The sequence below is a fragment of the Somniosus microcephalus genome, chromosome 26, assembly GCF_052327205.1.
Source record: "Somniosus microcephalus isolate GS21.2 chromosome 26, FLI_Smic_1.0, whole genome shotgun sequence".
In the NCBI taxonomy this organism is placed as follows: domain Eukaryota; kingdom Metazoa; phylum Chordata; class Chondrichthyes; order Squaliformes; family Somniosidae; genus Somniosus; species Somniosus microcephalus.
This window is the reverse complement of record NC_141012.1, coordinates 8,465,721-8,478,882: the sequence shown is the minus strand read 5'-3', so window position 1 is coordinate 8,478,882 and position 13,162 is coordinate 8,465,721. Positions and strand designations below refer to the sequence as shown.

The following is a 13,162-nucleotide window of genomic DNA, read 5'->3' as shown; positions in this document are numbered from 1 at the left end:
AGGGGCTATATTAAATAAATGAATCAAACTCAAAGTGGATAAAACCCCTGGATGGATTGCATCCACGCATTTTAAAAGAATCTAGGGAAGAAAAAACAGAGGCATTACTACGCATTTTAATAATTTGTTAGAAAAAGGTATAGTGCCAGAGGACTGGCGGATAGCTAACGTAATACTGATCTTTAAGAAGGGGGATAGGACATGTCCAGGGAATTATGGACCAGTCAGCTTAACATTGGTGGTAGGAAAATAATGGAATCCCTACTAAAGGAGAAAATAGAAGAACATCTAGAAACCAAAAATATAATAATGAATAGTCAGCATGGATTTCAAAAGAGAAAGTCTTGCTTAACCAACCTTACTGAATTTTTTGAAGAGGTAATAGAGAGCGTAGACAATGGTAATGCAGTAGATGTAATTTATCTGGATTTTCAAAGGCCTTCGATAAGGTATCCCATAATAGACTGATGAACAAGGTCAGAGAATGCGGAGTCAGGGGACAAGTAACAGAATGGATTGCTGGCTGGCTTCAGGGCAGAGAGTGGGAGTAAAGGGTAGTTATTCACAGTGGCAGAAGGTGGGTAGTGGTGTTCCACAAGGATCAGTGCTGGGACCATTGCTGTTCACAACTTACATTAACGATTTAGACTTAGGAATCAAAAACACAATTTCTAAATTTGCGGATGACACCAAATTGGGGGGGATAGTCAATACTGAGGAGGACTGCAACAAGATACAGGAGGACATTAATAAACATGCAGAATGGGCATATAATTGGCAAATGAAGTTTAGCACAGATAAATGTGAGGTATTACATTTTGGTAGGAAGAATAGGGAGGTCACTTATCACTTGGAGGGTGTGAGTCTAGGTGGGGTGAAGGAACATAGGGATCGAGGAGTACAAATACCCAAATCACTAAAAGTTGTGACACAGGTTAGCAAGGCCATAAAAAAAGCAAACCAAGCACTAGGGTTTATTTCTAGAGGGATAGAATTGAAAAGTAGGGAAGTTATGCTAAACCTGTATCAAGCCTTGGTTAAGAGTACTGCGTACAGTTCTGGTCGCCATATTATAAAAAGGATACAGAGGCACTGGAGAGGATGCAGAAAAGATTTACAAGGATGATACCAGAAATGCGAGGGTATACATATCAGGAAAGGATGAACAGGCTGGGTCGCTTTTCTCTTGAAGAAAGGCTGAGGGGTGACCTAATAGAAGTCTATAAAATTATGAAAAATTTTGATAGAGTGGATACAGAGAGAATGTTTCCACTTGTGGGGAAGAGCCATCAATATAAGATAGTCACCAAGAAATCCAATAGGGAATTCAGAAGAAACTTCTTTACCCAGAGAGTGGTGAGAATGTGGAATTCGCTACCACAGGGAATGGTTGAAGTGAATAGTAGAGATGCATTTAAGGGGAGGCTAGACAAGCATATGGGGGAAAAGGGAAAAGGGGGTTATGCTGATAGATTTAGATGAGGAAAGACTGGAGGAGGCTCGAGTGGAGCATAAATGCCGGCATGGACTGGTTGGGCCGAATGACCTGTTTCTGTGCCGTATATCCTATATATGTATGTAATTCATCATAAATCTCATTATTACATTAAATGTCTATATAAATGCAAGTTGTTTAAGGAAATAGACTCTTGGTCCAAGCTCCCAGATGCCCCGTTGCCTTTGTCACGCCTTTATCAGCTCGCACTTCCAGCAATTTGCGGCGCAAATCATTTTCGAGCTGAAGGGTGAGGGGAAAAAGTCTAACTAATGGGGCACGACGCAAGATGCCCCGCTCTAGCAAATTCTGGGCCACTGACTTTTCCACTGGTGCAAATCATCTAGATTGCACCTCAGTTTGGGTGCCTAGGGTATTGTGCAACAGAATCATCAATTTGAAAATTGCTGTTAAGAAGAATAAGGTGATGTTAACACAAAAGTACATTTCTGAAGGAAAACACTATTGGTTTGAAATCGCTCTGAGTGATAATAGTAACAAATGTATTAACGAGGTTGTAAGAAATTTATCCGCTATTTTTAATGTGCTTCAAGTAATTAGGTTAACACCTTAGTTAAAACAGCAGACAGAGGAACCTGATGCAAATGCATCAATGTGTTTATTAGTAATATTGCACAGCATGATCTTAACCAACATATTTTTCTATAAAAAGGACTGCTGTCGTTAACTGGTCAAGCCTCTACATACACAGGCTTTAGTGTAATAAATATGCACGGAATTATGTACTTACTTGTCATTTCCAAATTCATATTTTCCGGGGCCATTTCTCAGCAGATTTCCCCTTAACCATTTAGGGATTTCCCCTTTGACGTTCACTGGAAGGGGTTCAGGGGTTTCCTCCACAGTCATGAACAGTGGTGCTACACACTGTAGGGGTCCCTTTTTCGTGCTGTAGTATATCGGTTCCTTCTTTATATTGGGAAGCAGGTGCCTCAAAACTTTAAAAAAAGTTTAGAAATAGATTACACCATCAAAGGACCTTAGGGCAGTGTGAAGACACAGGACATTGGTGGTCAACTGGCCAATACCTATGTTATAAATTAGATTATAAGTCCCCATACATTAGGTGGATATTGGTCATGTCATTGGAGGAAGCAGCTATTTAACTATGTGCAGTTCAGGTTGCCATGAACATCATTAATAGACCAGAATAACTGTCAATAGATCAGTTCATACTCTATCCATTGTTGTAACTGAATTACTGATTAAAATGGGTCCGTCTTGAATTTTCTATAAGGAATATATAGACAATTGCAATACTGCCACAGCTAAAAGGAAAAATTTACCTGTTTTATTCTTGTAAATCCCTTACCATAGAAAAAATTGTAATGTCTGAGATAAATATGGAACAAGACCGAAAAATTCATTTATTTGGGGTGTCACCAAGGCTAGAAAAATTAGTATAAGAAATAAAATTTGGTCAAAGCAGAAGATTCCCCCCACAGGCCTAGAAATTGGATCACGTAATTGCGAGTGCTCATTCCGCACTGGTTATATGCGCAGCAAGATTGGTTAGAACTTACCATTACCACCTCCTCTAGCCTTGAATATCTCTTAATGTCTCTCAATGTCTCTTAATCGCTCCTGCTTTCTATCCTATCACTGACCTTCCCTTTTGTTCTTTCATCCCCGCCCCCTTTTCCCAGCCCCTAAACTTGCTTGCCATTCCTGCTTTTTTCCAGTTCTGACGAAGGGTCTTCGACCTGAAACGTTAACTCTGTTTCTCTCTCCACGGATGCCGCCTGGCCTGCTGAGTTTTTCCAGTGTTTTCTGTTGTTATTTTGGTTAGAATTCCCTGTCGTCGCCCAGGGTGCCCGCCTGAAGCTGGAGTTTGGCTCATTCCATTTGAAAATCGGGGGCCTAACGCTTACTTCAGGCCTCTTTACAAAATTGACTGCACTGTGCAGACAAGGATTTTAAAGGGGAGGCACAAGGGGTGGAACAAGGGGTGAGGGAGGAGAAGGTGCCAGAGGAGTAGAGAGCAAGAACAAGGTGTGTCTTGGTGACAAAGGCCACAACACCACCCCGGTGGTTTGGGCGGGTCAGGTAGTGGAAAGTATAGCCAGGCGAGGAGGCTTCGGCAAGGGCCATGGTGTCACCATCTATAAGCCAAATTTTAGTCAATGCCACGATGTCATTGCAATCACCCGCAGCAAGGTGGCAGATGGCAAGGATCTTGTTAACAGGCGAATGGACGTTCTGGAGGAATACTGCTGATCCGCTAATAGAGTCCAAGAGAGTAATGATGAGTGGAGTGAGCAGGATGGGCAGGTATTTGACAAGTTTAGCTTCCAGTGGGCAGGCTGGGTGGGAAGATCAGCAAGAGGGGAGAATGGGGCAGTTGGGTTTGTTACTCGTAAGGACAGGATGCTCATTTGGGCACTTTGCAGAATGCCAAGAGAAGCAGAGAGAGTATCTTTGGGCTTATTTAAGGGCAATTCAAGCCTGCAACAGTGGCAGGGGAGTAGAGAAACAGAAGAGTTGTAGTGAGGCAGGGATGGGGGGGGGGAAATGTACCCGAGAGGGGAGCAGGCATGACTGGGTGACATGAAAGAGAGGACACAAAAGAGAAGGGCCTGAGAGGAGCCAAAAGAAAAAAGAAATAGGAAATAGAAGTGATGGGCTCAGGTCCAGGGCGGCAGCCAAAATGTACACTTGAATGGACGCGGTGCATTCGGGTAAAGTAGGTGTTATAAATCTCATCATTCATCAAGAAACTACTCGTGAAATAACGCTGGACGGCCAGTTGGTGGCGCCGTCCAAGGAGTATAAATACTCGGGCGTCGGCCCCAGCTTGTCAGGGACATTTTGTAAGACAAGGTACTAGTGAAGTACAACTAGACCTCCATGTTCTGAAACAAGTTGATTAAAGCCTTGCTTTATGTTCAAACTAAGTGCGTAGTGAGTTTATTACGTCAGTAGGCATGGCAGAGATTAGAAGAAATATACTCTGGTCATAAACCAAGGACTATCCTCCTTTGTCCCAGTATCTTGTACCAGATAAATCAAAAATTGTCACACTTGGTACACTAGGTGCCTTAATGTTACAAATTAACCAACAACCAGCCCACAGGTGCCAAACTTAATTAGTTCAACAACCTCACCAAAAACGAAAGCACTTCAGGAAGTAAGGTTCACTGATTCAATAGTTGTCCTCTCTTTAATCAGTTTCCCTCTGTCCCCCTTGCCAAGAACAAGGGGTTGCGATCGTGGAGCGAGGTTTCCGCACTGAAAAGCTTAAGTCAATAACAAATGAAGCGCATTTTCTACAGCAATACTAAAACTTTTCCAACATAAGTCTACATGCCCTTGCCAGTTACGCCCATGGGGCAGCAACAGCTGTTTGCTATTTTCCTACAAGTTAAAAACAAAAGTATTACTAATGCAGAAAAATAGCATGCAGAAAGAAGGCTTTACTTTCACCAGTTGACTTTGGTTTCCTATGCAAACAAAAGCTGCACTCTTGTCAACAGCAGGTTTGAAGTGTAATCATTAAACCTCGATTTCAAAACAGAAGCAAACCATGTTCTATCTTACAGATGCACAAGCCATTGGCTTACTTTTTGACACTTTAAGCTTGCTCATCTTGAACCATTCGAGTACTGCAAGCAAGTAATTCCTTGTATCCAAACGTTTGTGTTAAGCAGACACCATCAAGTGTGACCCCCTCAACAGCACTCATCCAGTCTAGTTATTACATTGCTCTGGGATTGGCAGTGGACTTCAACCTTTGCACTGGTCCCTTTCAGTGCTTTATTTTTGCACAAGGCATGTGACTATTTTATAATACGTAATGGGTCAGATTTTCCGATGCGTGCGGATGCCTCCGATCGGGAAAAATCTGCTGGCTCCCGAGACGTCCGATCCTGGGCCTCTCCTGGTCCGTGCACTCACAGGCCCAGGCGGTTCGCAAGCGTCCCTGGGATCACGTGGGCCATGGGGAACCAATCAAAGAAGAGAATGCCGCTGCACACTTTTAACAGGTCTCTACGCACATCTGTCAAAAATATGAATGGGGATCGCTTAAAAAACAGTTAAACATTAAATACATTTTTTTAAATCACGTATTTAAAATGAGTTAAAATTACATTAAATTAAATGCCTTAAACAAAAATTTTATTAAAAAAAATTAAAGTTTTTTACGGGGCTAAAAATAAACTTACCTTTTTAAAAGTATTTTAAAATTATAAATGAGTGAAAATTATTTTATTTTTTAAAACTTTTGCTGGTAAAAGCAGGCATTTTTAAAGGTTTTCAGCGGGCGGAGGTTGTGCAGAAAGCAGATCTCTCTGCCCGCGCAGGCCCATCTCCCGGGCAGGCGAATGATCTGAAAGAGGATTCTTGACAGATCGGAAGTGCCGGGTTTTAGTGCATGCGCTTCGCATGCCTGAAACCGGCAATTGCGAGGCCCCTACGGGCGCACCCGTGGGGGGTCGGAATATCCAGCCCAATCCTTCAGGAACCAACTACTCATCGAATCATAGAAACATTTGCACAGAAAATGGCTATTTGACATACCGTACCTCTGATGGTCCATTCTCCATATCAAAGCCATCTACTCTAACCTCATTCCATTTCCTTGCACGCTTTGATCATTTTCATCAAGTATTTACATAATTCCCTCTTAATTATAATGATTCATTTGGCTACAATAGTCACTTATGGCAATGCAACCTATATTCTAAGAATTCTTTGCATGGAAAAAATCTTAATAATAATGTTCCCTTGTTACTGATGTACTGACCAGGGGAAATTTACCCTTCCAAATCTTTTCCAAATTTTGAACACTTCTATTAGATCCTATTTAATCTTCACTATAGTAGTGGATACCACCTTAGTTTTTCCAAGTCTCTTCCCATATCATCCTAGTGAATCATGCATCTTTTCCGTGGCTGGAGTAACCTCTCCTTCATGGGATATGCTATGTAGCAAAGAATTTTCTGTTATTGTGCATAAAGAATCACCTGGGCACAGCACATAAATGAAAATCAGACAATAGACAATCAGACTATTGCCCATAGCCAATCTGATTTCTGCTCATTTAAAGAGATAGGAAAGGGTGAAATAAGGATTATCTAAATCATAAAGTTTAGGGGGAAAAATTGTGTTGCTTTGCACCTCCTGTTAGCGCGGGGCGCAAAGCAACTAGCGCCTGGGCGCAGTGCTGCTAACGGCTCCTGCAAAATTCAGCAGAAGGTTAGCGGTGGCGGTAGCCGGTAGCGCCCCGCGGCTCTGCGCCTCTGGCGATGACGTCATCGCCGTGCACAGCACCCTGTTCGTAAACTTGGCTCGCGCCCCCATCCTACTGCTGGACGCTATGTCCGACATGGTCAGGGTGGCGTTTTTGCGGCCGGGGCGGCGATAATTAAAGGGCAGGTGTCGGGCAGCCATTTTTTTTGGGCCACCTGCCAGCACCTGCCCCCTCTCACCTCCTCCCATGGGGTGCCGGCTGTGATCGGGCTCTTTTGCCGGCAACCTGCTCCCCGGTGGTCGAGTAGGGCCCCGGTGCACGCTGCGCTAGGCTCCTCCCCTTTAATCAGGGGAGGGAGGCCTGCAGTACTGTGGCGCTACGTGCCGGCACGCATGGCGCTGCTGCACGTAGCGTCGCGATATCCAATGGGAGCGCCCCAAGAGGGAGGGGGAGCACTTCCAGTGGCGCCCCGCCTCCTGCTTGGGGCGCTACCATTGAATTTCAGGCGCAGGGGCGCTAACTTTCTTGCCCCAAAGGGGGCACAAGCCAATTTCCCCCCCTAAATGTATAAAATACCATCTTGACTGGTGAAGATGAAATACATTTCCTTTATAAATTAAAAAACTCAAAAAAAGAAAAATTCAACAAAAAAGTGTTTTTAAGTGCTCCTTTACTTTTAAAACATTGTAATGGTGATGAGCAGGCACACTTTAATCTGAAAAATAGAGCTCTTCAAGCGCGAGCACCAACTATTATATTGACAGACTAATGTCTGTGACATAAGATTTCCGCAAAGTGGATTTAAACAGTATGTCAGTTCGGATTTAAATTCGCTGGCATTTATTAACTGCAGCAGCAACAACAACTTGTATTTATATAGCGCCTTTAACATAGTGAAAACATCCCAAGGCACCTCACACGAGCATAATAAGACAAAATTCGACACCAAGCCACATAAGGAGATATTAGGGCGTGATCAAAAGCTTGGTCAAAGAGGTCAGTTTTAAGGAGCGTCTTAAAGGAGGAGAGAGATGTAGAGAGAGGCAGCGAGGTGAAGGAAAGAAATTCCAGAGCTTAGGGCCTAGGCAACTGAAGACACGGCTGGCAATGGGGAGCGATGAAAATCGGGGATGCGCAAGAGGCCAGAATTGGAAGAGCGCAGAGATCTCAGAAGGTTGTAGGGCTGGAGGAGGATAGAGATAGGAAGGGGTGAAGTCATGCAGGGATTTGAACACAAGGGTGAGAATTTTAAAAGAGGCATTGCCGTACTGGGAGCCAGTGTGGGTCAGCAAGCACAGGAGTGATGGGTGAACGGTACTTTGCAAGAAACGGGCAGCAGAGTTTTGGATGAGCTCAAATTTATGGAGGGTGGAAGTTGGGAGGCTGGCGAGGAGAAATAACAAAGGTATGGATGAGGGTTTCAGCAGCAGATAAGATGAGACGGGTGGTGTTACGGAGGTGGAAGTAGACAGCCTTGATGATGGAGAGGATATGGAGTCGGATCTTATCTCAGGGTCAAATAGGATGCCAAGGTTGCGAACAGTCTGGTTCAGCCTCAGACAATATCTGGAAATATTAATACGTTAGTTGCATTAATACCTCAACCCCATTGCGCAGAGCAAAATAAGTAGAAATGTAAGTACACCCTCAATAAATGTGTGAGGTGCAAGAAGATATTATTAAAGAATAATTATTTATCAGAAGCTTATTTTAGGGAAAATCAAGTTTTCTTTATGTGTTACAGTTTACCATTTACAGCAATAGATTCAGGGAGGGACATTATGGTAATCTCATCGATAACCACCATTGAGTAAGTAGGGTAGTGCTCCATTCCCTCGCCCATCTCTGTTTCCCATTTCTTGCCCAGTTCTATCTCAGATTCCCATCCATGCCCAGTTTTGACTCTGATCACCATTCCCTCATCGAGCAGACCATTGGAGTCCTCAAACAATAATTCAGATGCCTGGGTAGGTCAGGTGACAATGCAATATACCCCAGAAAGAGTATGCTGCATGATTGTAATGTGCTGTATGCTGCAAAACTTTGCTCATGGAACCTCTTTATAGGACCAGCAGTGCTGCAACAAGCACACATGAAGAGAATTGAGAAAGCCATTGGGATGCTCAAAGGAAGGTTCCTGTGTCCGTGGGTGCCTTGCCCAGCACTGTCTCACGAATTGCAGTAGCATGTTGTATGCTTCAGAACTTTGCAATTAGGGAACGACTGATGGTAGATTCCCAGATGATTCTGGAGAGCCTGATGATTGCACTGCTGATGCTGTAGACCTTGCCTGTGAAGAGCAGGAAGCAGATGTAGTGGCAACGGCTACAGCTGAGAAACAGACTCAGTCAGCAAACCTTCACCAATGAACTGAGCACTGCTATTTGGAAGTCTCAGCTCATCAAAGATCAGCTTCCTCTCACCAAACTCTCTTTAACTTATGTAAAATCCTTGCTCCTCACACCAGCCATCATTTCAGAATCTTGAGCCTCAAAATCAGCACATTACGTGTTCTCCATTTCACACAAGAGAGGAAAAGACCACGCAGTCTTTTCATCAAATATTCCAGTGATTTATTACAACTATTTACAGGTACACCATTTGATTCTGTCACCATGCACACCCCTTGTGACCCCGGCAGTTTTTCTCTGCCCAATTATAAGATGTTTTCTACAAGGGCCTGGGATCAGAATGTAGACGACCACTGCAAAGTATGAAAATCATTTTGGGATGGAAATGGTCTTTCTCTCAGGGCCCCCAAGTCCTGGGACGTACACGGAACAGGCTGACTCTTTGTAATGGGATCTGTGGCAGTCTGGTCCTGCAAATATGAAGGCTCCTGTGGGGAGCTGATGAAGTACTTCTCTGTGCTGTTGCCTTGAGGGGTGGAAGCACACCAGCCTCTCCATTGTTACTGGAAAAAGTATTCTGGATACCAACGATCAGTGTGAAAATGGACCTCATCTCGAATGGACTAAAAGATATTTGGTTGACTCTCGCCAATATATTTCCGTATTGCTGAAAGATCTGTTTTATCAAGAAACGTTACTCGGAGCTGCTCCCTCTCCACTGCCTCGGGGTTTCCACCACACCTCCGGCGAAGTAATGCTGGTGGAGCGGGAGCAGCTCCAAGGAATCCCACGGCATAGTTATCGATGTCTGAATATGTGCAGTAAATAAAACTCCAACATGATTTATCAGTTTAACCTGACTGAAATGACACGCATGTATACAAGCCTGCTTTTTCCAATCGTGAGTTAATCTCTAGTTTACATTTTTGCACAATGGAACCATAGAAGAAGCCATTTATTGACATATAATGGGAAGATGCACAGCAGTCAGCATCGGAGGTGGCAGCACTGGAGGCCCGAGTTAAATAGTGCTTCAGTACTATGAGGAAACCATGGAGCTAGGGAAAGAAAGGGTATCTCAGCACAACTCTCTCTTCCCCCACTGCCACCCGCCCATTGAAAAGAAAGGTTGTGACAGACAATGGTAGTTTTACCCTCCTCCTCATTGAGAACAAAATTCAGGGAGAAAGGAAGGGTACCTAATTTCCCCCCTTCCCCAAAATCAGTGCCTGTTAGAGGGAAGGACAGCACATCACAACCCCTTCCACCCGAAGGTTTATCGGCTTTCCCCCCCCCCCCCCACTGAGGTCATTTCTCTGCCTTAGCTCACCCCCAGTCTCAATCCCCCTACCCTCCACCCCTCCTCCTCCTTTCTCCCTGCCACATCCCCATCCCCTCCATGTCCCCACTTCACACGATCCTCTTCCCATCCTCCTCTTGCTCCTCCTCTCTGTTCCTCTTTTTTCTCCCTCTACCATGTCGCACCTGCCTCCTCCCCCTTCTCCCTTCCTGCCTCCCCCCTTCCTGCCTCCTCCCCCTTCTCCCTTCCTGCCTCCTCCCCCTTCTCCCTCCTCCCCCTTCTCCCTTCCTGCCTCCCCCTTCTCCCTTCCTGCCTCCTCCCCCTTCTCCCTTCCTGCCTCCTCCCCCTTCTCCACCTGGTTCCACTTATCCCCCACCCGCCACCCTCTTACCCTGCTTGGCCGGAGTACTACGCTTGGCCTTGACACCAAGGTGCAATGCCACAGGAGATCAACTAGTGTAATAATAAAATGAATCTCCAGATGAGATTTTTTTTAGTAATCTATTCCACTGAACAATTATTTTATTGTATACACAGAACAAAAGTCTGACATTCTTTTCCAGTGTTTTTGTTATGTAAATATACAAGCACGTTATTTGATAGTTTGAGAACATAAATAGAAGACACAGGTTTAAAATGAACAAATCTCAAGCAAGACTGTCTTATTTATCCTTCTGGCCTTTCTGAGATTTCCAATGAGAGCTGATTTTGTTTGTGTTCTGTCCATCAATTTGTATCAGGTCAGAGTGCTAACCCCCTGCACCATCCAATTTTCCCCACAGCTTAGTGTTTAATGTATTACTGAGAAATAACACTGCGGGGTACAGTTTCCGCTTTGGGCGCAATCGGGGAAAATCCACCCAAAATGCACTTGAAATTGCGCTGGTTAGGTGACAGTTCTAGTTTCCTCTAAAATTGATTAGCATAGTTACAAACGTAAAATCTTCCTTGAACCAGTGCAATCGGGCAGTGTAACAGAACATAATTGCTTCTTTTTTTTTTACTTTCCATTAAAAAGTATTTCTTGATGTACTTAAGAATGGTAACCTGGTAGTTTTAATAATACCCATGAAAATGGGTTTATCAGCAAAAATAAGCATTTTTAATAAGGGTGTTCAGCAATGTTCCCTTTAAGCTGTGCGGCCGCGCAGCGGTCTGGAGGTCCCACGCAGCCGGCTCACCAGCTTTTAAATGAAAGAAAAGCGCATGTGCGGAATTTTGAATGGGCTGCACAGCCCGTTAAAGGGGCCGCGCAACCAAAACAAATTAAAGGGAACATTGGTGTCCAGTCCGCCACCTGTGTGTAACCTGATTTAAAATCAATGAAAATGACTGAAAAAACTATAATGAACACTTAATAGTTTAATTGGTGTACATTAGTCAACTTCTTAATAAATTAAGTGTTTTTTTGATTTGGAAAACACTTTTTAAAACGTGCCTGTGCGCCTAAGAAAATGAGTGCAATTTGAAGAGCCTTACCGAACCAGCAGAATCTCGCAATTTCAACCTGGGGACGTGGCCAGTTTTGCAGGTTGGGCCTGATCCAGGTAAATCGAATCTCGACCCAGCGTAAAAGATCACGGAAAACACAAACGTACGTGGTTTTGGGCAGAACTCACTTATGTTTAAAATTCCCCAATCTTTTGCTCTGGTTCTGTGGATTCCACCCGGATTCCACTGATACTACCAGCAGAAACAAGCAGAAACTCTACCCCATAGGGTCTGGGGTAACAGCGCCAAAAGTTAAATAAAAATATTGATTAGCTTGAGCTTATTTACCGTTGAACAACTTAGTTAATTGAATTGTTGCTGTCACATCTGAATCACAAATGCAATTTCAAACAAGTAAAAGAAGGGGGTTATGTGGATGGATCGACAAAGAAATGTTATTAAAATCAAACATCTGTTGTCATTTGGATTAGAGAGGGTTCCTAATATGACACTAAAGTGATTGCTACGATTATGAAGTTTGTACCTATGCCTCTACTGTGATACACTGGGCCGAAACCCCATTTTACTGAAACGTCACAGCCTCTAATTTGAATCAGCAGTTTCAGCTGTGTCAAAATAAAAGCTCTGTTAGTGCTGGGACTTGAAGTGCCATAATTTTTCAGCGCCTGCTCATGACCATCACAAGGCTTTAAAAGTAAAGCACGTAACAAAAAAAATATTTAATTTGCTTCTACTCTTTTCTTGAATTTCTCAATATTCTTTTCAATTAAAAAAGAACCATTTTAGCTTCATCAGTCAAGATAGTATCTTATACATTTAAAATGTATGATTTAGAAAACCCTTAATTCAGCCTTTCCTATCTCTCTTTAACAATTAAGATGGACAGAAAGTCTGGTTGGCTCTGTTACGAGCATGCAATCCTCTGTGCCTGATTTTTATCTATGTCTTGTGTCCAGCTGATTCTTAATGCCAAGCACAATAGCAGGAAAATCTACCCTAAATACTTTACCACACCTGGTGGGAAGATGAAGACACCCAAATGCACAGCCACCAATGGTGGGGCGATTAAAATCAAGAATGCTCAAGAGGCCAGAATTAGAGGAGCGCAGATATCTCAGGGAGTTGTGAGGCTGGAGGAGATTACAGAGATAGGGAGGGGCGAGGTCATGGAGGGATTGGAAAATAAGGATGAGAATTTTAAAATCGAGGCGTTGCTTATCTGGGATCCATTGTAGATCCGTGAGCACAGGGGTGATAGGTGAACGGGACTTGGTGCGAGTTAGGACACGGGCAGCAGAGTTTTGGATGACCTCAAGTTTACAGAGAGTAGAACGTGGGAGGCCAGCCAGGAG

At 43.7% G+C, this 13,162-nt stretch overlaps 1 protein-coding gene across 6 annotated transcripts in view; it reads right to left on the bottom strand.

The window, feature by feature from the left end:
* The window catches only part of bco2b (beta-carotene oxygenase 2b), a 76,087-nt gene that overhangs the window by 57,346 nt on the left and 5,579 nt on the right, over positions 1-13,162 (bottom strand). For 3 of the 6 annotated variants that reach the window (XR_015073699.1, XR_015073700.1, XM_085967785.1), the window contains exon 2: positions 2,247-2,454. Coding sequence is in view for 1 of the 6 variants with exons in the window: in XM_085967785.1 (XP_085823911.1) it covers positions 2,247-2,454 (208 nt within the window). In the remaining 5 variants the exon portion in view is untranslated. Of the gene's footprint in view, positions 1-2,246; positions 2,455-5,076; positions 5,514-13,162 lie in introns of those variants that run through there. The other 3 variants (XR_015073701.1, XR_015073702.1, XR_015073703.1) reach the window with 3 other exon arrangements.